At 45.2% G+C, this 25,655-nt stretch overlaps 1 protein-coding gene across 1 annotated transcript in view; it reads left to right on the forward strand.

Annotated features, from left to right (window-relative positions):
* Positions 1-21,937, forward strand: part of LOC112237048 (plastin-3-like) — a 44,125-nt gene extending 22,188 nt beyond the window's left edge. Inside the window, exons 10-15 of the mRNA XM_042303031.1 lie at positions 12,913-13,108; positions 16,918-16,996; positions 17,548-17,799; positions 18,766-18,889; positions 19,928-20,052; positions 20,322-21,937. Coding sequence (XP_042158965.1) covers positions 12,913-13,108; positions 16,918-16,996; positions 17,548-17,799; positions 18,766-18,889; positions 19,928-20,052; positions 20,322-20,454 — 909 coding nt within the window. The 3' untranslated portion in view covers positions 20,455-21,937. The remainder of the gene's footprint in view (positions 1-12,912; positions 13,109-16,917; positions 16,997-17,547; positions 17,800-18,765; positions 18,890-19,927; positions 20,053-20,321) is intronic.
* The last annotated feature ends 3,718 nt before the right edge of the window (positions 21,938-25,655 follow it).

Consider the following 25,655-nt stretch of genomic DNA (forward strand, 5'->3'; position numbering starts at 1 on the left):
AGGTGACTATATACAGGGTCAGTTCAGTAACATGTTTTTTGAGGGCCCATGCCAAACTTTTTCAAGGGTGATGTGTGTTCACGATCAGCTCCCTGGTCTTAGTGTTGTTGGTGTCCTGGCACCACACGGCCAGGTCTCTCTCCTCCTCCCTGTAGGCTGTCTCATCGTCGTCAGTGGTCAGGCCTACCACTGTTGTGTCATCAACAAACTTAATGCTGGTGTTGGAGTCATGCGCTGCCACACAGTTGTGGGTGAACAGGGAGTACAGGAGGGGACTAAGCACGCACCCCTGAGGGGCCCCAGTGTTGAGGATCAGCATGGCAGGCGTGTTGTTACCTACCCTTACCACCTGGGGGCAGCCCGTCCAGGATCAAGTTGCAGAGGGAGGTGTTTAGTCCCAGGGTCCTTAGCTTAGTGATGAGCTTTGTGGGCACTATGGTGTTGAACGCTGAGCTGTAGTCAATGAACAGCATTCTCACATAGGTGTTCCTTTAGTTCAGGTGAGAAAGGACAGTGTTGAGTGTGTCTAGGGTTTCTGGGATAATGGTGTTGATGTGAACCATTACCAGCCTTTCAAAGCACTTCCTCCTCTCCACATGACAGCTGCTATAGCATTTATAGGATAGGAGGGTTTCCTGTATCTTGTAGTCCGTGTGTGTGTCTGTGTGTGTGTGTGTGTGTGTTGTATAATGGAAGCATTTTTTTGTTGTTTTCAGAAGAGAATAGTTTTAGACCTGCCTCTTCTCTCCTGCTCTCCTACCCCTCTCTCCTGCCCTCCTACCCCTCTCTCCTGCTCTCCTACCCCTCTCTCCTGCTCTCCTACCCCTCTCTCCTGCTCTCCTACCCCTTTCTCCTGTTCTCCTACCCCTCTCTCCTGCTCTCCTACCCATCTCTCCTGTTCTCCTACCCCTCTCTCCTGCTCTCCTACCCCTCTCTCCTGCTCTCCTACCCCTCTCTCCTGCTCTCCTACCCATCTCTCCTGTTCTCCTACCCTTCTCTCCTGCTCTCCTACCCCTTTCTCCTGTTCTCCTACCCCTCTCTCCTGTTCTCCTACCCCTCTCTCCTGTTCTCCTACCCCTCTCTCCTGTTCTCCTACCCATCTCTCCTGTTCTCCTACCCCTCTCTCCTGCTCTCCTACACCTCTCTCCTGCTCTCCTACCCCTCTCTCCTGCTCTCCTACCCATCTCTCCTGTTCTCCTACCCCTCTCTCCTGCTCTCCTACCCCTTTCTCCTGTTCTCCTACCCCTCTCTCCTGCTCTCCTACCCATCTCTCCTGTTCTCCTACCCCTCTCTCCTGCTCTCCTACCCCTCTCTCCTGCTCTCCTACCCCTCTCTCCTGCTCTCCTACCCATCTCTCCTGTTCTCCTACCCTTCTCTCCTGCTCTCCTACCCCTCTCTCCTGCTCTCCTACCCCTCTCTCCTGCTCTCCTACCCCTTTCTCCTGTTCTCCTACCCCTCTCTCCTGCTCTCCTACCCATCTCTCCTGTTCTCCTACCCCTCTCTCCTGCTCTCCTACCCCTCTCTCCTGCTCTCCTACCCCTCTCTCCTGCTCTCCTACCCATCTCTCCTGTTCTCCTACCCTTCTCTCCTGCTCTCCTACCCCTTTCTCCTGTTCTCCTACCCCTCTCTCCTGTTCTCCTACCCCTCTCTCCTGTTCTCCTACCCCTCTCTCCTGTTCTCCTACCCATCTCTCCTGTTCTCCTACCCCTCTCTCCTGCTCTCCTACACCTCTCTCCTGCTCTCCTACCCTCTCTCCTGCTCTCCTACCCATCTCTCCTGTTCTCCTACCCCTCTCTCTCCTGCTCTCCTACCCCTCTCTCCTGTTCTCCTACCCCTCTCTCCTGCTCTCCTACCCATCTCTCCTGTTCCCCTACCCCTCTCTCCTGTTCTCCTACCCCTCTCTCCTGCGCTCCTACCCCTCTCTTCTGTTCTCCTACCCCTCTCTCCTGTTCTCCTACCCATCTCTCCTGTTTCCTACCCCTCTCTCCTGTTCTCCTACCCCTCTCTCATGAAGCACTTCCTGGAACTGACTGTTCATGTGAACCCAACTTGAACATAAAATATGCTAAACTGAGGGACTTTGAAAATCAAACCCCTCCTTATTCAAGTCCTCCTGCATTTCTTCTATTGGATGAAACCCCTCCTTATTCAAGGACTGAGTCCTCCTGCATTTCTTATATTGGATGAAACCCCTCCTTATTCCAGGACTGAGTCCTCCTGCATTTCTTCTATTGGATGAACCCCTCCTTATTCAAGGACTGAGTCCTCCTGCCTTTCTTCTATTGGATGAAACCCCTTCTGCCTTTCTTCTATTGGATGAAACCCCTCCTTATTCAAGGCCTGAGTCCTCCTGCCTTTCTTCTATTGGATGAAACCCCTTCTGCCTTTCTTCTATTGGATGAAACCCCTCCTTATTCAAGGCCTGAGTCCTCCTGCCTTTCTTCTATTGGATGAAACCCCTCCTTATTCAAGGACTGAGTCCTCCTGCCTTTCTTCTATTGGATGAAACCCCCTGCCTTTCTTCTATTGGATGAAACCCTTCCTGCCTTTCTTCTATTGGATGAAACCCCTCCTTATTCAAGGACTGAGTCCTCCTGCATTTCTTATATTGGATGAAACCCCTCCTTATTCCAGGACTGAGTCCTCCTGCATTTCTTCTATTGGATGAACCCCTCCTTATTCAAGGACTGAGTCCTCCTGCCTTTCTTCTATTGGATGAAACCCCTTCTGCCTTTCTTCTATTGGATGAAACCCCTCCTTATTCAAGGCCTGAGTCCTCCTGCCTTTCTTCTATTGGATGAAACCCCCCTGCCTTTCTTCTATTGGATGAAACCCTTCCTGCCTTTCTTCTATTGGATGAAACCCCTCCTTATTCAAGGACTGAGTCCTCCTGCCTTTCTTCTTCTGGGATGGTCAACATGTGAAGTGCCTCATTTCCTGTGTTACACAATCAGACCCATAATGAGCTTCTGCTCATTTGTTGTCTCTTATCCAATCAGAGATCAAGACTCCTGTACATATAGCCAATCAGAGGTCAAGGCTCAGTACATGATTCAGCAAAGCACGTAAGCTGGGAACACTTCCTGGAAAGACCTGGCAGAGAGATAGTGGGATGGAGAGAGAGATGGGACTGACGTACGGGGGAGAAGGGAGGGTGATAGAGAGAGAGATGGGACTGAGGGAGGGGGAGATGGGAGGGTGATAGAGAGAGAGATGGGACTGAGGGAGGGGGAGATGGGAGGGAGACAGGGACAGAGAGAGACAGATGGGAAGGAGAAAGAGATGGGACTGAGGGAGGGGGAGATGGGAGGGAGACATGGACAGAGAGAGACAGATGGGAAGGAAATAGAGATGGAATCGAGGGACAGGGAGATAGAGGGAGATAGGGACAGAGAGAGACAGACAGATGGGAAGGAGAGAGAGATATGAGGGATGCAGGAACAGGGAGAGTGAGAGAGAGAGAGAGAGAGAGAGATGGAAAGGAGGGATAGAGAGATAGTAGGGAAGAAAGGAGAGAAGGAATGAGGCAAGGAGAGTCTAGGAAGAAAGGAGAGAGGGAATGAGGCAGGGACAGACATGAAGAAAGGAGAGAGGGAATGAGGCAGGGACAGACATGAAGAAAGGAGAGAGGGAATGAGACAGGGACAGACATGAAGAAAGGAGAGAGGGAATGAGACAGGGACAGACATGAAGAAAGGAGAGAGGGAATGAGGCAGGGACAGACATGAAGAAAGGAGAGAAGGAATGAGACAGGGAGAGACTAGGAAGAAAGGAGAGAGGGAATGAGGCAGGGACAGATATGAAGAAAGGAGAGAAGGAATGAGGCAGGGACAGACATGAAGAAAGTAGAGAGGGAGTGACAGGAAGGAATGAGACAGGGAGAGACAGGAAGGAATGAGACAGGGAGTGACAGGAAGGAATGAGACAGGGAGAGACAGGAAGGAATGAGACAGGGACAGACATGAAGAAAGGAGAGAAGGAATGACAGGAAGGAATGAGACAGGGAGAGACAGGAAGGAATGAGACAGGGAGTGACAGGAAGGAATGAGACAGGGACAGACAGGAAGGAATGAGACAGGGAGTGACAGGAAGGAATGAGACAGGGAGAGACAGGAAGGAATGAGACAGAGAGAGACAGGAAGGAATGAGAGAGGGAATGACAGGAAGGAATGAGACAGGGAGAGACAGGAAGGAATGAGACAGGGAGAGACAGGAAGGAATGAGACAGGGAGAGACAGGAAGGAATGAGACAGGGAGTGACAGGAAGGAATGAGACAGGGAGAGACAGGAAGGAATGAGACAGGGAGAGACAGGAAGGAATGAGACAGGGAGTGACAGGAAGGAATGAGACAGGGAGTGACAGGAAGGAATGAGACAGGGAGTGACAGGAAGGAATGAGACAGGGAGAGACAGGAAGGAATGAGACAGGGAGAGACAGGAAGGAATGAGACAGGGAGTGACAGGAAGGAATGAGACAGGGAGTGACAGGAAGGAATGAGACAGGGAGTGACAGGAAGGAATGAGACAGGGAGAGACAGGAAGGAATGAGACAGGGAGTGACAGGAAGGAATGAGACAGGGAGAGACAGGAAGGAATGAGACAGGGAGTGACATGAGGAAAACAAGGTCTCCTGTATTTTAAAGAGCTCTAGGCACTTGGTAACAGATAGCACAGTGTTCCACATCACTGTAATGAGTAATGTGTGTGTGTGTGTGTGTGTGTGTGTGTGTGTGTGTGTGTGTGTGTGTGTGTGTGTGTGTGTGTGTGTGTGTGTGTGTGTGTGTGTGTGTGTGTGTGTGTGAACATCACTGTAATGAGTAATGTGTGTGTGTTCCACATCACTGTGAGTGATTTAGAGAGCTTCTGTAGGACTGTAATATTGTAATGGTCCTTCACAACTGCTGTAGCTCTGCCTCTGGGGGCTCTGCCTCTGGGAGCTCTGCCTCTGGGGGCTCTGCCTCTGGGGGCTCCTCTGTCTCTGGGGGCCCTGCCTCTGGGGGCTCTGCCTCTGGGAGCTCTGTCTCTGGGGGCCCTGCCTCTGGGGGCTCAGCCTCTGGGGGATCTGTCTCTGGGCCTTTGTTGTGTTTGTTGCTTTATCCACCAAGACTTCAGCTCATTGTTTTGAAGTCTATGATTTGCAGTGTGGTCTAAAACAGAACAGTCCTTTTCCTGTTTATTGACAATGTTGCCAGCTTGTTGTACTGATGTGGTGTACCTAAAATGTACCTAAAATAAAAAATTAATAATAATAATAAATATGAAAAAAAGTAACAAATAATTTAAGAGCAGCAGTTAAATAGGCTTATATACTTATTTTCCACCATAATTTGCAAATAAATTAATTAAATCCTACAATGTGATTTTCTGGATTCTCTCATTTTGTCTGTCATAGTTGAAGTGTACCTATGATGAAAAGTACAGGCCTCATCTTTTTAAGTGGGAGGACTTGCACAATTGGTGGCTGACTAAATACTTTTTTGCCCCACTGTATATAGCCTCTACATTGACTCTGTACTGGTACCCCCTGTATATAGCCTCTACATTGACTCTGTACTGGTACCCCCTGTATATAGCCTCCACATTGACTCAGTACCGGTACCCCCTGTATATAGCCTCCACATTGACTCTGTACCCCCTGTATATAGCCTCCACATTGACTCTGTACCAGTACTCCCTGTATATAGCCTCCACATTGACTCAGTACCAGTACCCCTGTATATAGCCTCCACATTGACTCTGTACCCCCTGTATATAGCCTCCACATTGACTCTGTACCAGTACTCCCTGTATATAGCCTCCACATTGACTCAGTACCAGTACCCCTGTATATAGCCTCCACATTGACTCTGTACCCCTGTATATAGCCTCCATATTGACTCTGTACCGGTACCCCCTGTATATAGCCTCCACATTGACTCTGTACCGTAATACCCTGTATATAGCCTCCACATTGACTCTGTACCGGTACCCCTGTATATAGCCTCCACATTGACTCAGTACCAGTACCCCTGTATATAGCCTCCACATTGACTCTGTACCCCTGTATATAGCCTCCATATTGACTCTGTACCGGTACCCCTGTATATAGCCTCCACATTGACTCAGTACCGGTACTCCCTGTATATAGCCTCCACATTGACTCTGTACCGTAATACCCTGTATATAGCCTCCACATTGACTCTGTACCGGTACCCCTGTATATAGCCTCCACATTGACTCAGTACCGGTGCCCCCTGTATATAGCCTCCACATTGACTCTGTACCGTAATACCCTGTATGTAGCCTCCACATTGACTCTGTACCGTAATACCCTGTATATAGCCTCCACATTGACTCTGTACCGGTACCCCCTGTATATAGCCTCCACATTGACTCTGTACCGTAATACCCTGTATATAGCCTCCACATTGACTCTGTACCGGTACCCCCTGTATATAGCCTCCACATTGACTCAGTACCAGTACCCCCTGTATATAGCCTCCACATTGACTCTGTACCCCCTGTATATAGCCTCCATATTGACTCTGTACCGGTACCCCCTGTATATAGCCTCCACATTGACTCTGTACCGGTACCCCCTGTATATAGCCTCCACATTGACTCAGTACCGGTGCCCCCTGTATATAGCCTCCACATTGACTCAGTACCGGTACCCCTGTATATAGCCTCCACATTGACTCTGTACCGTAATACCCTGTATGTAGCCTCCACATTGACTCTGTACCGTAATACCCTGTATATAGCCTCCACATTGACTCTGTACCGGTACCCCCTGTATATAGTCTCCACATTGACTCTGTACCCCCTGTATATAGCCTCCACATTGACTCTGTACCGGTACCCCCTGTATATAGCCTCCACATTGACTCAGTACCGGTGCCCCCTGTATATAGCCTCCACATTGACTCAGTACCGGTACCCCCTGTATATAGCCTCCACATTGACTCTGTACCAGTGCCCACTGTATATAGCCTCCACATTAACTCTGTACCGTAATACCCTGTATATATCCTCCACATTGACTCTGTACCGGTACCCCTGTATATATCCTCCACATTGACTCTGTACCGGTACCCCTGTATATAGCCTCCACATTGACTCAGTACCAGTGCCCACTGTATATAGCCTCCACATTAACTCTGTACCGTAATACCCTGTATATAGCCTCCACATTGACTCTGATACCGTAATTACCCTGTTATATAGCCTCCACATTGACTCTGTACTGGTACCCCCTGTATATAGCCTCTTATTGTTATTTTACTGCTGATCTTTAATTACTTGTTACTTTTATCTCTTATTCTTATCTGTATTTTTTTGAAACTGCATTGTTGGTTAGGGGCTCGTAAGTAAGTGTTTCACTCTTAGGTTTTATTCAGCATTTCACTGTGAGGTCTACTACACCTGTTGTATTCAGTATTTCACTGTGAGGTCTACACCTGTTGTATTCAGCATTTCACTGTGAGGTCTACACCTGTTGTATTCAGCATTTCACTGTGAGGTCTACACCTGTTGTATTCGGCACATGTGACTAATACAATTTGATTTGACACCAAGGAATTTGAAGCTCTCGACTCCACTACAGCCCCATCGATGTGGATGGGGGCGTGCTCTGCATGTTGACATAATTATCACACTGTGGCCTTGCTTCCCACTGACACCATATAACAGGTTGTTGGTTATTGTTCATTCAACCCCCAGATGAACTCGTACTAGGAAGTGGTTTTCGATGAAGAGACAGGTTAAAGAAGGATTTATAAGTCTTGAGACAATTGAGAAATGGATTGTGTATGTGTTCCATTCAGAGGGTGAATTGGAAGATGAACGTGTCTTTGAACAGGGTCTGGTAGTAGGTGCCACAGGTTTGGGTCAAGAACTGCAACGCTGCTCGATTTTTCACACAACAGTTTCCTGTGTGTATTAATGGTCCACCACCCAAAGGACATCCAGACAACTTGACAAAACTGGGATGCATTGGAGTCAACATGGGCCAGCATCCCTGTGGAACGCTTTCGATACCTTGTAGAGTCCATGCCCCGATGAATTGAGGCTGTTCTGAGGGCAAATGGGGGTGTAACTCAATATTAGGACGGTATTCTTAATGTTATGTGCACACAGTGTACAGTATATGGCTCTCACCAGGTGTGTGAATGAGTGCTGTTAACTAACTAACAAAGTCCTGTTGGAATGTTGGATGGTCTATTTTCATGGTGACAGTGATAACCTCTGACCCCTGGTCTCTTATCAGAGGCATCCGATTGGACAATCTCAGGTCTAAATCACGATGCTGTCAGCTCCCGTTCACACCATTGTGATCTTGTTTGTTCAATTTGTGTTGAGCTGAATGAAACCCTGATTGGACGAGGTTACACAGCACAGAGGTGAACCCTGATTGGACCAGGTCATATAGTCTAGAGGTGAACCCTGATTGGACCAGGTCATTCAGTCTAGAGGTGAACCCTGATTGGACCAGGTCATATAGTCTAGAGGTGAACCCTGATTGGACTAGGTCATACAGTCTAGAGGTGAACCCTGATTGGACCAGGTCATATAGTCTAGAGGTGAACCCTGATTGGACTAGGTCATACAGTCTAGAGGTGAACCCTAATTGGACCAGATCATACAGTCTAGAGGTGAACCCTGATTGGACTAGGTCATACAGTCTAGAGGTGAACCCTGATTGGACCAGGTCATTCAGTCTAGAGGTGAAGCTTTTATTGGACCAGGTCATATAGGACCAGGTCATACAGTCTAGAGGTGAACCCTGATTGGACCAGGTCATTCAGTCTAGAGGTGAACCCTGATTGGACCAGGTCATATAGGACCAGGTCATACAGTCTAGAGGTGAACCCTGATTGGACCAGGTCATTCAGTCTAGAGGTGAACCCTGATTGGACCAGGTCATATAGGACCAGGTCATACAGTCTAGAGGTGAACCCTGATTGGACCAGGTCATTCAGTCTAGAGGTGAACCCTGATTGGACCAGGTCATATAGGACCAGGACATACAGTCTAGAGGTGAACCCTGATTGGACCAGGTCATATAGGACCAGATCATACAGTCTAGAGGTGAACCCTGATTGGACCAGGTCATATAGTCTAGAGGTGAACCCTGATTGGACCAGGTCATATAGTCAAGAGGTGAACCCTGATTGGACCAGGTCAGACAGCCCATTCAGATCTGGTGATAGAAATAGAACACGTAGAGCTGTCATGATTCCATGTTCTACATGACATCCTGTCATTTCCATTCCACATAACCTATGTTTCCGTCCCAATATGGCACCCTATTCCATAAATAGTGCACTACTATAGGGCCCCGGTCAAAAGTAGTGCACTATATAGGGAACAGAGTCCCATTTGGGAAGCGGGCTGTTTGTCTGAAGTAGTAGTAGGCTCCAGGGTTAATAGAACTGTGGAATGCAGGAGGAGGATATGGGACTATCAGAAGGTAGGAATTTCCCTGCGGATGAAACCATTTCCTCCTGTTCTGTTCAGCCTGCACATTGTGTGTCATCAACTCCTCCAGATTCTCTCCCTCAGGGCCACACACACACACACACGCACACGCACACATACACACAGTACACACACATACACACACACACACACACACACACACACACACACACACACACATTAGTAATTGTACTACAGAGCAAAAGCTTCTAAATATGAATTACTTGCTGATAGTTAAATATAGACTGACCTGCTGATGGATAAATATAGACTGACCAGCTGATAGATAAATATAGACTGACCTGCTGATGGATAAATATAGACTGATCTGCCGATAGACAAATATAGTCTGACCTGCTGATAGATAAATATAGACTGACCTGCTGATGGATAAATATATAGACTGACCTGCTGATAGGTAAAATAGTCTGACCTGCTGATGGATAAATATAGACTGACCTGCTGATATGTAAATATAGTCTGACCTGCTGATAGATAAATATAGACTGACCAGCTGATAGATAAATATAGACTGACCTGCTGATGGGTAAATATAGACTGACCTGCTGATGGATAAATATATAGACTGACCTGCTGATAGGTAAAATAGTCTGACCTGCTGATGGATAAATATAGACTGACCTGCTGATATGCAAATATAGACTGACCTGCTGATGGATACATATATACTGACCTGCTGATGGATAAATATAGTCTGACCTGCTGATGGATAAAAAAATATAGTCTGACCTGCTGATGGATAAATATAGACTGACCTGCTGATATGTAAATATAGTCTGACCTGCTGATAGATAAATATAGTCTGACCCGCTGATAGGTAAATATAGTCTGACCTACTGCTATATAAATATAGTCTGACCTGCTGACATGTAAATATAGTCTGACCTGCTGATAGGTAAATATAGTCTGACCTGCTGATAGGTAATTATAGTTTGACCTACTGATATATAAATATAGTCTGACCTGCTGATAGGTAAATATAGTCTGACCTGCTGATAGGTAAATATAGTCTGACCTGCTGATAGGTAAATATAGTCTGACCTGCTGATAGGTAAATATAGTCTGACCTAATGATAGATAAATATAGTCTGACCTGGTGATAGTTAAATATAGACTGACCTGCTGATGGATAAATATAGACTGACCTGCCAATAGACAAATATAGACTGACCTGCTGATAGATAAATATAGACTGACCTGCTGATAGATAAATATAGACTGACCTGCTGATTGGTAAATATATAGTCTGACCTGCTGATGGATAAATATAGACTGACCTGCTGATAGGTACATATAGTCTGACCTGCTGATAGATAAATATAGACTGACCTGCTGATGGATAAAATATAGAGTGATCTGCCGATAGACAAATATAGTCTGACCTGCTCATGGATAAATATAGACTGACCTGCTGATAGGTAATTATAGTCTGACCTGCTGATGGATATATATATAGCCTGACCTGCTGATGGATAAATATAGACTGACCTGCTGATAGGTAAATATAGACTGACCTGCTGATGGATAAATATAGTCTGACCTGCTGATAGATAAATATAGACTGACCTGCTGATAGATAAATATAGACTGACCTGCTGATGGATAAATATAGTCTGGCCTGCTGATGGATAAATATAGACTGACCTGCTGATGGATAAATATAGACTGACCTGCTGATGGATAAATATAGACTGACCTGCTGATAGGTCAATATAGACTGACCTGCTGATGGATAAATATAGACTGACCTGCTGATAGATAATATAGACTGACCTGCTGATGGATAAATATAGACTTACCTGCTGATGGATGAATATAGACTTACCTGCTGATGGATACATATAGACTGACCTGCTGATAGGTGACATAGTCTGACCTGCTGATATATAAATATAGTCTGACCTGCTGATAGGTAAATATAGTCTGACCTGCTGATAGGTAAATATAGTCTGACCTGCTGATAGATGAATATAGTCTGACCTGCTGATAGGTCAATATAGTCTGACCTGCTGATAGATGAATATAGTCTGACCTGCTGATAGGTAAATATAGTCTGACCTGCTGATAGATAAATATAGTCTGACATGCTGATAGGTAAATATAGTCTGACCTACTGCTATATAAATATAGTCTGACCTGCTGATAGGTAAATATAGTCTGACCTGCTGATAGACAAATATAGTCTGACCTGCTCATGGATAAATATAGACTGACCTGCTGATAGGTAAATATAGTCTGACCTGCTGATGGATATATATAGCCTGACCTGCTGATGGATAAATATAGACTGACCTGCTGATAGGTCAATATAGACTGACCTGCTGATGGATAAATATAGTCTGACCTGCTGATAGATAAATATAGACTGACCTGCTGATAGATAAATATAGACTGACCTGCTGATGGATAAATATAGACTGACCTGCTGATAGGTCAATATAGACTGACCTGCTGATGGATAAATATAGTCTGACCTGCTGATAGATAAATATAGACTGACCTGCTGATAGATAAATATAGACTGACCTGCTGATGGATAAATATAGACTGACCTGCTGATGGATAATTATAGACTGACCTGCTGATGGATTAATATAGACTGACCTGCTGATAGGTCAATATAGACTGACCTGCTGATGGATAAATATAGACTGACCTGCTGATAGATAAATATAGACTGACCTGCTGATGGATAAATATAGACTTACCTGCTGATGGATGAATATAGACTTACCTGCTGATAGGTAAATATAGTCTGACCTACTGATAGGTAAATATAGTCTGACCTGCTGATAGGTAAATACAGGTTAGTAATGAGGATATATACAGGGGGTAATTTGTAAAGTGACTATGCATAGATAATAAACAGAAACCAGCAGCAGTGTTACAATGTTGTCATGATTTGCAAATAGTTAAAGTACACAATGGAAAAAACATAAACATAAATATGGTTTTATTTACAATGGTGTTTGTTCTTCACTGGTTGCCCTTTTCTTGTGGCAACAGGTCACACATCTTGCTGCTGTGATGGCACACTCTGGAATTTCCCCCAGTAGATATGGGAGTTTATCAAATTTGGATTTGTTCAAGAATTCTTTGTGGATCTGGGTAATCTGAGGGAAATATGTGTCTCTAATATGGTCATACATTGGGCAGGAGGTTAGGAAGTGCAACTCAGTTCATTTTGTGGGCAGTGTCTTCTTTTGAGAGCCATGTCTGCCTACGGCGGCCTTTCTCAATAGCAAGGCTATGCTCACTGAATCTGTACATAGTCAAAGCTTTCCTTAAGTTTGGGTCAGTCACCGTGGTCAGGTATTCTGCCACTGTGTACTCTCTGTTTAGGGCCAAATAGCATTCTAGTTTGCTCTGTTTTTTTTGTTAAATCTGTGTATATAACTGTCAGCTCTCTCTCTCTCTCTTACCCCTCTCCAGGAGAAAGATGACCTGCGTAGGGCAGAGAGTATGCTGGTTCAGGCTGACAGGTTGGGCTGTAGACAGTTTGTGACCCCTACTGATGTGGTCTGTGGGAACCCCAAACTCAACCTGGCCTTCGTTGCCAACCTGTTTAATAAATACCCATCACTCACCAAGCCTGAGGGGCAGGACCTGGACTGGGCCAAACTGGAGGGTGGGTACACTTACAATATACTCTACATGTTTTTATTTAATTTTTTTAACCTTTATTTTACTAGGCAAGTCAGTTAAGAACAAATTCTTATTTTCAATGATGGCCTAGGAACAGTGGGTTAACTGCCTGTTCAGGGGCAGAACGACAGATTTTTACCTTGTCAGCTCGGGGGTTTGAACTTGCAACCTTCCAGTTACTAGTCCACCGCTAGGCTACCCTGCCGCCCCATGTACCACCAAGTCAATTCTGCTCTGCCCAGAGTACCTCGGAAGTACACACTCATGCGTATTTTACTAGTAAGCCTATGGTCTCATGACTTCTCAAGTACCCCTGTAGATATACCTAGTACCAATGTAGATATACGTAGTACCCCTGTAGATATACCTAGTGCCCCTGTAGATATACCCCCTGTAGATATACCCCCTGTAGATATACCTAGTACCCCTGTAGATATACCCCTGTAGATATACCTAGTACCCCTGTAGATATACCTAGTGCCCCTGTAGATATACCCCTGTAGATATACCTAGTACCCCTGTAGATATACCTAGTACCCCTGTAGATATACCTAGTGCCCCTGTAGATATACCCCTGTAGATATACCTAGTACCCCTGTAGATATACCTAGTGCCCCTGTAGATATACCTAGTGCCCCTGTAGATATGCCTAGTACCCTGTAGATATACCTAGTACCCTGTAGATATACCTAGTACCCCTGTAGATATACCTAGTGCCCATGTAGATATACCTAGTACCCCTGAAGATATACCTAGTACCCATGTAGATATACCCCTGTAGATATACCTAGTACCCCTGTAGATATACCCCTGTAGATATACCTAGTACCCCTGTAGATATACCCCCTGTAGATATACCTAGTACCCCTGTAGATATACCCCTGTAGATATACCTAGTGCCCCTGTAGATATACCCCTGTAGATATACCTAGTACTGTAGATATACCCCCTGTAGATATACCCCTGTAGATATACCCCTAGTACCCCTGTAGATATACCTAGTGCCCCTGTAGATATACCCCCTGTAGATATACCCCCTGTAGATATACCCCCTGTAGATATACCTAGTACCCCTGTAGATATACCCCCTGCAGATATACCTAGTGCCCCTGTAGATATACCCCCTGTAGATATACCCCCTGTAGATATACCTAGGGCCCCTGTAGATATACCCCTGTAGATATACCTAGTACCCCTGTAGATATACCCCTGCAGATATACCTAGTACCCCTGTAGATATACCCCCTGTAGATATACCCCCTGTAGATATACCTAGTGCCCCCCTGTAGATATACCTAGTACCCCTGTAGATATACCCCCTGTAGATATACCTAGTACCCCTGTAGATATACCTAGTACCCCTGTAGATATACCTAGTACCCCTGTAGATATACCCCCTGTAGATATACCTAGTACCCCTGTAGATATACCTAGTGTCCATGTAGATATACCTGTATTTGTATTTCAAGGCTGAAAAATATAATAACATAATGTCATGGACCGAGCTAGCCATTGACGTCCCTTAACGCTCAGATTCAATAGCTGCTAATAAATATTTGAGAAATTATGAATAATTAGAATATGCTTTAACCTGATAATAGACTACTAATGATAATATAACAACTACAAATACCGACCTAGTAATAAATATTTGAGAAATTATGAATAATTAGAATATGCTTTAACCTGATAATAGACTACTAATGATAATATAACAACTACAAATACCGACCTAGTAACGTTAAGTAGCCTCGGTTAACTTAGCTGACCTTCAATACAGGGAATTCAGCAGAGTTCTCAGAGACATTTTTACAACTCATTGAAACGCTGAAAATAAATACATGGGCAAATGTTACCAAACATGATGATAATAGGCCTGCATTACTGTAGGCAGCTAACTGTTAAATGACACTTTCCATCCTTACCTTGGAAGGTCACGTCTCTGCACTGATCACCTGTGACTGAGACAACGCTAGCTAGCCAATGGGAGCGTAGTAGAACACCGCTCTGAATAACGGGGTGTGGTTTTCACTGAACTGAGACAACATTAGCTAGCCAATGGGAGCGTAGTAGAACACTACTCTGAATAACGGGGTGTGGTTTTCACTGAACTGAGACAACATTAGCTAGCCAATGGGAGCGTAGTAGAACACCGCTCTGAATAACGGGGTGTGGTTCTGACTGAACTGAGACAGCGTTAGCTAGCCAATGGGAGCGTAGTAGAACACCACTCTGAATAACGGGGTGTGGTTCTGACTGAACTGAGACAGCGTTAGCTAGCCAATGGGAGCGTAGTAGAACACCGCTCTGAATAACGGGGTGTAGTTCTGACTGAACTGAGACAGCGTTAGCTAGCCAATGGGAGCGTAGTAGAACACCACTCTGAATAACGGGGTGTGGTTTTCACTGAACTGAGACAACGTTAGCTAGCCAATGGGAGCGTAGTAGAACACCACTCTGAATAACGGGGTGTGGTTCTGACTGTGTTGGGAAAAAGAAAGACCCGTCTGAGAACCAGATGTGGGTCTGGGAGGTGTGTTTTGATGTGGCTGTCTCTTGTGTGTGTTTGAAGGTGGGAAGAGTTTGGACATTCACCCTGTCAAAACAGTTACAGTCACTCACCTTTCTACAGATAACTAGCAGTCTAACCAGGTCTGGAAGTAGCCTAGGATATCTAGCCTAGGATATCTAGCCTAGGATATCTAGCCTAGGATATCTAGCCTAGGATATCTAGCCTAGGATATCTAGCCTAGGATATCTAGCCTAGGATATCTAGCCTAGGATATCTAGCCTAGGATATCTAGCCTAGGATATCTAGCCTAGGATATCTAGCCTAGGATATCTAGCCTAGGATATCTAGCCTAGGATATCTAGCCTAGGATATAACTAGCCAGCTTCTTTCACCAATTATCTTCAGCTGGCCGGTGTCAAGGTGGAGGTTTTGACATCTTTAACATATTGTTCCATGTACAGTACACACACGTCTCCCCTACTAAATACACCCAGTGGTAACACACACACACACACACACACACACACACACACACACACACACACACACACACACACACACACACACACACACTCCCCTACTAAATACACCCAGTGGTAACACACACACACACACATCTCCCCTACTAAATAAACCCAGTGGTAACACACACACACACGTCTCCCCTACTAAATACACCCAGTGGTAACACAGACACACACACGTCTCCCCTACTAAATACACCCAGTGGTAACACACACACACACGCACGTCTCCCCTACTAAATACACCCAGTGGTAACACACACACACACGTCTCCCCTACTAAATACACCGTGGTAACACACACACACACACGTCTCCCCTACTAAATACACCCAGTGGTAACACACCCACGTCTCCCCTACTAAACACACCCAGTGGTAACACACACACACACACTTCTCCCCTACTAAATACACCCAGTGGTAACACACACACACACACACGTCTCCCCTACTAAACACACCCAGTGGTAACACACACACACGCCTCCCCTACTAAACACACCCAGTGGTAACACACACACACACACTTCTCCCTACTAAACACACCCAGTGGTAACACACACACGCCTCCCCTACTAAACACACCCAGTGGTAACACACACACACACACTTCTCCCCTACTAAATAAACCCAGTGGTAACACACACACACACACGTCTCCCCTACTAAATAAACCCAGTGGTAACACACACACACACACACACACTTCTCCCCTACTAAACACACCCAGTGGTAACTCCTCCTGTTTCCTCAGGTGAGACGAGAGAGGAGAGAACCTTCAGGAACTGGATGAATTCTCTGGGAGTCAACCCTCATGTTAACCATATATACGGGTAACTACCTTTACTATAATATCAACCCTCATGTTAACCATATATACGGGTAACTACCTTTACTATAACATCAATCCTCATGTTAACCATATATACGAGTAACTACCTCTACTTCCCCACCCTCTACTTCCACACCCCCTCGCTCTACCTCCCCCTCTCTTCCCTCCCTCCCCCTCCCTCCCTCCCTCCCCCTCCCCCTCCCTCTACCTCCCCCCTCTTCCCTCCCTCCCCCCTCCTCCCTCCCTCCCTCCCTCCCTCCCCTCCCTCCCTCCCTCCCTCCCTCCCTCCCTCCCTCCCTCCCTCCCTCCCTCCCTCCCTCCCTCCCTCCCTCTACCTCCCCCTCTCTCCCCTCCCTCTACCTCCCCCTCTCTTCCCTCCCTCCCCCCTCTCCCTCCCTCCCTCCCCCTCCCCCTCTCTTCCCTCTACTTCCCCCTCCCTCTACCCCCCCCCCTCTCTTCCCTCCCTCCCCCTCCCTCCCTCCCCCTCTCTCCCCTCCCTCTACCTCCCCCTCTCTTCCCCCCCCCTCCCTCCCCCTCTCTTCCTCCCTCCAGTGATCTGTTAGATGCGCTGGTCATCCTCCAGCTGTATGAGAGGATTAAGGTTGCAGTGGACTGGGACCACAAAGTCAACCGCCCTCCCTACCCCAAGCTAGGGGCCAACATGAAGAAGCTGGAGAACTGTAACTACGCAGTGGACCTCGGGAAGGCCAAGGCAGGGTTCTCTCTGGTCGGCATCGGAGGACAGGACCTTAACGACGGAAACCCCACCCTCACCCTGGCTCTGGTCTGGCAACTGATGAGGAGGTAGGAGAGAGAGAGAGGGAGGGAGGGGGGGGTAGAGAGAGGGGGTGGGACCTGACTAATAGATCACCTCCTCCTGCTCCTCTATCAGACCTGACTAATAGATAACCTCCTGATCCATCTATGAGTCTTTGCTAGGTTAAGGTGAGCCTTTAGCTCAGCTCACTTGTCACCATAACAACACCCACCCGTAGCACGCGCTCCAGCAGGTATATTTCACTGGTCATCCTTAAAGCCAATTCCTCCTTTGGCCGCCTTTCCTTCCAGTTCCCTGCTGCCAATGACTGGAACGAATTGCAAAAATCACTGAAGTTGGAGGCTTATATCTCCCTCTCTAACTTTAAGCGTCAGCTGTCAGAGCAGCTTACCGATCGCTGCAGCTGTACAGAGCCCATCTGTAAAAAATCCATCCAACCAACCACCTACCTCACCCCCATATTTGTTTTTTTGCTCTTTTGCACAGCAGTATTTCTACTTGCACATCATCATCTGCACATCTATCACTCCAGTGTTAATTTGCTATATTGTAATTACTTCGCCACTATGGCCTATTGTATTGCCTTACCTCCCTTATCTTACCTCATTTGCACACACTGACTGTATATAGACTTTTTCTATTGTATTATTGACTGTATGTTTGTTTATTCCATGTGTAACTCTGTGTTGTTGTTTGTCTCTCACTGCTTTGCTTTATCTTGGCCAAGTCGCAGCTGTAAATGAGAACTTGTTCTCAGCTGGCCTACCTGGTTAAATAAAGGTGAAATAAAAATGAATAAAAATCCTCTATCAGACCTGACTAATAGATAACCACCTCCTGATCCTCTATCAGACCTGACTAGTAGATAACATTTGCCTCATCCTCTATCATACCTGACTAATAGATAACCTCCTGACCCTCTATCAGACTTGACTAACCGATAACCACCTCCTGATCCTCTATCAGACCTGACTAATAGATAACCTCCTCAGATACACTCTGAATGTTCTGGAGGACCTTGGACATGGAGAGGCTGCTAACGATGACCTCATCATCAACTGGGTCAACAGAACCCTGACTGGAGCCGGGAAGAACTCTAAGATCTCCAGCTTCAAGGTGACAAGACATATGGAACGGGGTGGCTTTATAATGTCTGTTATACTGTGTGATCTGTGAATCACTAGGAACTCTCAGTTACTAAACCATAGACCCAGGGGTTCTCTATAGCTCTAAACCCAGTGTTTCTCTATAGCTCTAAACCCAGCGGTTCTCTATAGCTCTAAACCCAGTGGTTCTCTATAGCTCTAAACCCAGTGTTCTCTATAGCCCTAAAACCAGTGGTTCTCTATAGCCCTAAAAACCAGTGGTTCTCTATAGCCCTAAAACCAGTGGTTCTCTATAGCCCTAAAACCAGTGGTTCTCTATAGCCCTAAAACCAGTGGTTCTCTATAGCCCTAAAACCAGTGGTTCTCTATAGCCCTAAAACCAGTGGTTCTCTATAGCCCTAAAACCAGTGGTTCTCTATAGCTCTAAACCCAGTGTTCTCTATAGCTCTAAATCCAGTGGTTCTATATAGCTCTAAACCTAGTGGTTCTATATAGCTCTAAACCCAGTGTTCTATATAGCTCTAACCCCAGTGGTTCTCTATAGCTCTAAACCCAGTGTTCTCTATAGCTCTAAACCCAGTGGTTCTATATAGCTCTAAACCCAGTGTTCTCTATAGCTCTAAACCCAGTGGTTCTCTATAGCTCTAAACCCAGTGTTCTCTATAGCTCTAAACCCAGTGGTTCTATATAGCTCTAAACCCAGTGTTCTCTATAGCTCTAAACCCAGTGTTCTCTATAGCTCTAAACCCAGTGGTTCTCTATAGCTCTAAACCCAGTGTTCTCTATAGCTCTAAACCCAGTGTTCTCTATAGCTCTAAACCCAGTGGTTCTATATAGCTCTAAACCCAGTGTTATCTATAGCTCTAAACCCAGTGTTCTCTATAGCTCTAAACCCAGTGGTTCTATATAGCTCTAAACCCAGTGTTCTCTATAGCTCTAAAACCAGTGTTTCTATAGCTCTAACCCCAGTGCTTCTATATAGCTCTAAACTCTGAAAGTAGTGTTTACAGGTGTGTGTGTGTGTGTGTGTCTCACTCTCTCTCTCCAGGATCGTGGTATCAGCAGTAGTCTTCCTGTCCTGGACCTGATTGACTCCATCCAGCCACGCAGCGTGAACTATGACCTTGTCAAGACTGGAACGCTCTCTGACGTTGACAGATTGGACAATGCCAAGTCAGTCTGACATACACATGCAGACACACGCACCACATACACACACACGCACCACATACACACACACGCACATAACACACACGCACCACATACACACACACGCAGATACACACACACACGCATGTACCACACACACGCAGACACACACACTGCAATGTGTCATTTGGGACACTACGGTATAGGTTTGGGGCTCGAAAAGTCTGGTACAATACTATAATAACTAGTGTTATATGGTTTACTGACCCCTGACCTCTAACCTCTGCCTCCAGGTACGCTGTGTCCATGGCAAGGAAGATCGGAGCCCGTGTGTACGCCCTACCCGAGGACCTGGTGGAGGTGAAACCAAAGATGGTGATGACTGTGTTCGCCTGCCTCATGGGACGGGGTATGAAGAGGGAATAGCACTTCAGCCACACCATCAGCCTGTGCCTCAGCCTCTAGCCTGTTTGCTAACAGGCTTTTGGTTTAAACAATGAAAACAGCCATATTATATTAGATACATATTGATTGAATGACAGTGGCCATATTGCTCCACAGCTGATTTGATGACTCTGTATATCTGCCTTTAACTTAAGACACTGTGTCACACTGTATGTGATGCTGTAGCTTTTCGTTGACCTCTGCGGTGAACATTAGACTGGACTATGGCTGTAAAGGACATGTCATGTGGGGGATGACTGGAATCGCTCTCACAACAGTTCTTAGTTGAGAGATTGGACTAGAAGTTTCTGTAGGATTAGAGAGAGAGAGACAGAGAGAGATAGAGATTGAGAGAGACAGAGATATATATATATATATATATATAGAGAGAGAGAGAGATTGAGAGAGACAGATAGATATATATATATAGAGAGAGAGAGATAGAGATTGAGAGAGACAGAGAGATATATATATATATAGAGAGAGAGAGATAGAGATTGAGAGAGACAGAGAGATATATATATATATAGAGAGAGAGATAGAGATTGAGAGAGAAAGACAGATAGAGAGAGAGAGAGAGACAGAGCGATAGAGAGAGTGTGTTGCTTTGATTCAACGATTTTTCATCGAATGGCCTTAAGGTTCAGTCGTAAATGGGTCCCTATGTCCCTAGTTTAGATTATTGACCAAATTACACAAAACATACCTACACAATAGAGCATTCCATGTTATTAGTATGTTTGACTGGTATATTTGTCATCCCATGTTATTAGTATGTTTGACTGGTATATTTGGCATCCCATGTTATTAGTATGTTATTAGTATGTTTGACTGGTATATATGGCATCCCATGTTATTAGTATGTTTTACTGGTATATATGTTATTAGTATGTTTTACTGGTATATATGTTATTAGTATGTTTGACTGGTATATTTGGCATCCCATGTTATTAGTATGTTTTACTGGTATATATGTTATTAGTATGTTTTACTGGTATATATGTTATTAGTATGTTTGACTGGTATATTTGGCATCCCATGTTATTAGTATGTTATTAGTATGTTTGACTGGTATATATGGCATCCCATGTTATTAGTATGTTTGACTGGTATATTTGGCATTCCATGTTATTAGTATGTTTGACTGGTATATTTGGCATTCCATGTTATTAGTATGTTATTAGTATGTTTGACTGGTATATATGGCCATGCCTTTAACAGAAAGGTAGCCAATCAACTATGCATAAACAATCTGTTTTGTTGTTGAAATAATGTAGTCGTTGAAAAGCAAAGCTTTAAATGTCCCTGACCAGTTAGTGTTGTGGAACCTGTTAAAACAATACTATCGTTGCTGTGGTGAGGACGGATTTGGGGAGAGAAACTGGAAGCCTGTCTGTGTTACAGAGTCCTGTCTATACAGATGCCATGCTGATCCTGAACGGATTAAATACAACTCTTCATGATATTACATGCTTCTGTTCTTTCATGTTTGTTTCAGATGGAGTATGCCAGGCATAGTGTGTGTGGATGTTTGAGTGGTGAGTTGAGCACGTGGTACGAGTTTTCTTTGTTGTGAACTCTGATTGCTCAGCTAGAGGATAGTGAAGACAGAGTTACTGGAAGAGGAGTGTGTATGTGTGCTTATCAGCAAGATGTGAAGGTAACTATCAAAATAAAGGAAACACCTGAAGGATACAAAGTATATTGAAAGCAGGTGCTTCCTCACAGGTGTGGTTCCTGACTTAATTAAGCAATTAACATCCCATCATGCTTATGGTCATGTATAAAAATGCCCAGTTGCCCATCATTATTTTGGCAGAAATTATTATGAACAACCAATGAAAATGGAGAGGAGGCGGGAGGACTGAGAGCAGACAGAGGAGGAGATGTCTGACAGGATTAGAAAACATGTGAGGGGAAAAAGTGATGGAAGAAGGGAAGAAGAGGAAGAATGGAAGAAGAGGACGAACAAAATTCTGCAGGAACGAGCAGCAAAAAAAGCTAAACAAGGTAAATTGAAAATAGCAAGTTCTTCATTCTGCACAATAATGTCCTGTTTCCAGCTAGCCTAAATAATTAATTCAATACTCAATGTGATGCAAGCGAAAGCTAAAATGTGCTTTTCTATCTAATGTTAGCTAGCCAACAGTTTATCCTTTGTTACCAAGTTAGCCTGCAGGATTACATTGTTACTAGCAAGCTAACTAGCCAGCTAAATAAACTCAGCAAAAAAAGAAATGTCCTCACACTGTCAACTGTGTTTATTTTCAGCAAACTTAATGTTTATATTTGTATGAACATAACAAGATTCAACAACGGAGACATAAACTGAACAAGTTCCACAGACGTGACCAACTGAAATGGAATAATGTGTCCCTGAACAAAGGAGGGGGTCAAAATTAAAAGTAACAGTCAGTATCTGGTGTGGCCACCAGCTGCATTAAGTACGGCAGTCCTTATGGACTGCACCAGAGTTACCCCACTCTTCCACCAAGGCACCTGCAAGTTCCTGGATATTTCTGGGGGGAATGGCCCTAGCCCTCACCCTCCGATCCAACAGGTCCCAGATGTGCTCAATGGGATTGAGATCCGGGATCTTCTCTGGCCATGGTAGAACACTGACATTCCTGTCTTGCAGGAAATCACAGAACGAGCAGTATGGCTGGTGGCATTGTCATGCTGGAGGGTCATGTCAGGATGAGCCTGCAGGAAGGGTACCACATGAGGGAGGAGGATGTCTTCCCTGTAACGCACAGCGTTGAGATTGCCTGCAATGACAACAAGCTCAGTTCGATGATGCTGTGATACACCGCCCCAGACCATGACGGACCCTCCACCTCCAAATCGATCCCGCTCCAGAGTACAGGCCTCGGTGTAACACTCATTCCTTCGACGATAAACGCGAATGCGACCATCACCCCTGGTGAGACAAAACCGTGACTTGTCAGTGAAGAGCACTTTTTGCCAGTCCGGTCTGGTCCAGCGACGGTGGGTTTGTGCCCATAGGCAACGTTGTTGCTGGTGATGTCTGGTGAGGACCTGCCTTACAACAGGCCTACAAGCCCTCAGTCCAGCCTCTCTCAGCCTATTGTAGACAGTCTGAGCACTGATGGAGGGATTGTGCGTTCCTGGTGTAACTCGGGCAGTTGTTGTTGCCATCCTGTACCTGTCCCGCAGGTGTGATGTTCGGATGTACCGATCCTGTGCAGGTGTTGTTACACGTGGCCTGCCACTGCAAGGACGATCAGCTGTCCATCCTGTCTCCCTGTAGCGCTGTCTTTGGTGTCTCACGGTACAGACATTGCCATTTATTGCCCGGGACACATCTGCAGTCCTCATGCCTCCTTGCAGCATGCCTAAGGCATGTTCACGCAGATGAGCAGGGACCCTGGGCATCTTTGTTTTGGTGTTTTTCAGAGTCAGTAGAAATTCCTCTTTAGTGTCCTAAATTTTCATAACTGTGACCTTAATTGCCTACCGTCTGTAAGCTGCTAGTGTCTTACAACCTTTCCACAGGTGCATGTTCATTAATTGTGTATGGTTCATTGAACAAGCATGGGAAACAGTGTTTAAACCCTTTACAGTGAAAATCTGTGAAGTTATTTGGATTTTTACAAATTATCTTTGAAAGACAGGGTCCTGAAAAAGGGACGTTTCATTTTTTGCTGAGTTTACATTAGCTGCAGTGAAATGTCTCCACACATCAGATAGTGCCCGTGACATTTTCCTGTAAAGATTAGGAGAAAATTAGTAAAAAAAACAAAAACAATTCCATGTACAGATAAATAGTTAAGCAGTTAGATTGAACAACTCCTTTGTAAGATGTTTTCAAATTAAACGCATGGAAATGGGTGAATTAACACTCCTCAGTTACCAGGCTCAAGGAAGCTATGGAAACAGGTGAATTAACACTCCTCAGTTACCAGGCTCAAGGAAGCTATGGAAACAGGTGAATTAACACTCCTCAGTTACCAGGCTCAAGGAAGCTATGGAAACAGGTGAATTAACACTCCTCAGTTACCAGGCTCAAGGAAGCTAAAAACCCACATTGTGAAGAAGTTAGAAATGATTTAAACACACTTTGCTGTAGGCTACTATTTACTTGTTAACAAATACAATGTATGTAATTTAAAATGTATTCACCCTACCCAGTATTATTATCAAAACTTACCAGAAAGCATGTAGTCCTGGGCTCAGACAGTGTAGTAGTGGGCTCAATAGCATCTCATTAGTGTGCAAGATCTTGAGAATCAGCTGTACATGTGATGGAAGCACTGTACATGTGAAGGAAGCACTGTACATGTGAAGGAAGCACTGTACATGTGATGGAAGCACTGTACATGTGATGGAAGCACTGTACATGTGATGGAAGCACTGTACATGTGATGGAAGCACTGTGCATGTGATGGAAGCACTGTACATGTGATGGAAGCACTGTACATGTGATGGAAGCACTGTACATGTGAAGGAAGCACTGTACATGTGATGGAAGCACTGTGCATGCAAAGGGTTGCAATTCCATTGAATTGTGGATAGTTTACCCAAATGTCCCAAGACCTTTATCCAATGTCACAAGACCTAGAACTGCCTTGTTTATCCCACAAAAAGGTTCACTGTTATAAGCTAACTTTTTTGATGAATTTAAACAAAATTCCCCAAATTCCAGAGCTTAACTTCACGTAGAAAGATTCTGGAAATTTACAGAAAAGTTTCCGACCCTTTACAACCCTACCTAGGCCTTACTCCCCCCTCTCTGAGATGCCTACTGCAGCCCTCATCCTCCGCATACCACCCCAGTTCTGCCAGTCACATTCTGTTAAAGGTCCCCAAAGCGAACACATCACTGGGTGTTCACGTTTTTCCCCCATACTGCAGAACAACGAGGGAGGGAATCACTGGTTGCTGTAAGTTTTAAAAAGACAGGTGTTTGGACCCTTCTATGACATGACATTTACATTAAAAATGAATTTACTGCAGAAATAGTAAACCACTACTTTAATCTTTATTTTACACAAACAGAACTGACCCAACAAACCCATTGAACACCACAGTGTTCTGGCCCATGATGAATCAAACCCATTGAACACCACAGTGTTCCAGCCCATGATGAATCAAACCCATTGAATACCACAGTGTTCCAACCCATGATGAATCAAACCCATTGAACCCCACAGTGTTCCGGC

Source organism: Oncorhynchus tshawytscha, linkage group LG21, assembly GCF_018296145.1.
Source record: "Oncorhynchus tshawytscha isolate Ot180627B linkage group LG21, Otsh_v2.0, whole genome shotgun sequence".
NCBI lineage: Eukaryota > Metazoa > Chordata > Actinopteri > Salmoniformes > Salmonidae > Oncorhynchus > Oncorhynchus tshawytscha.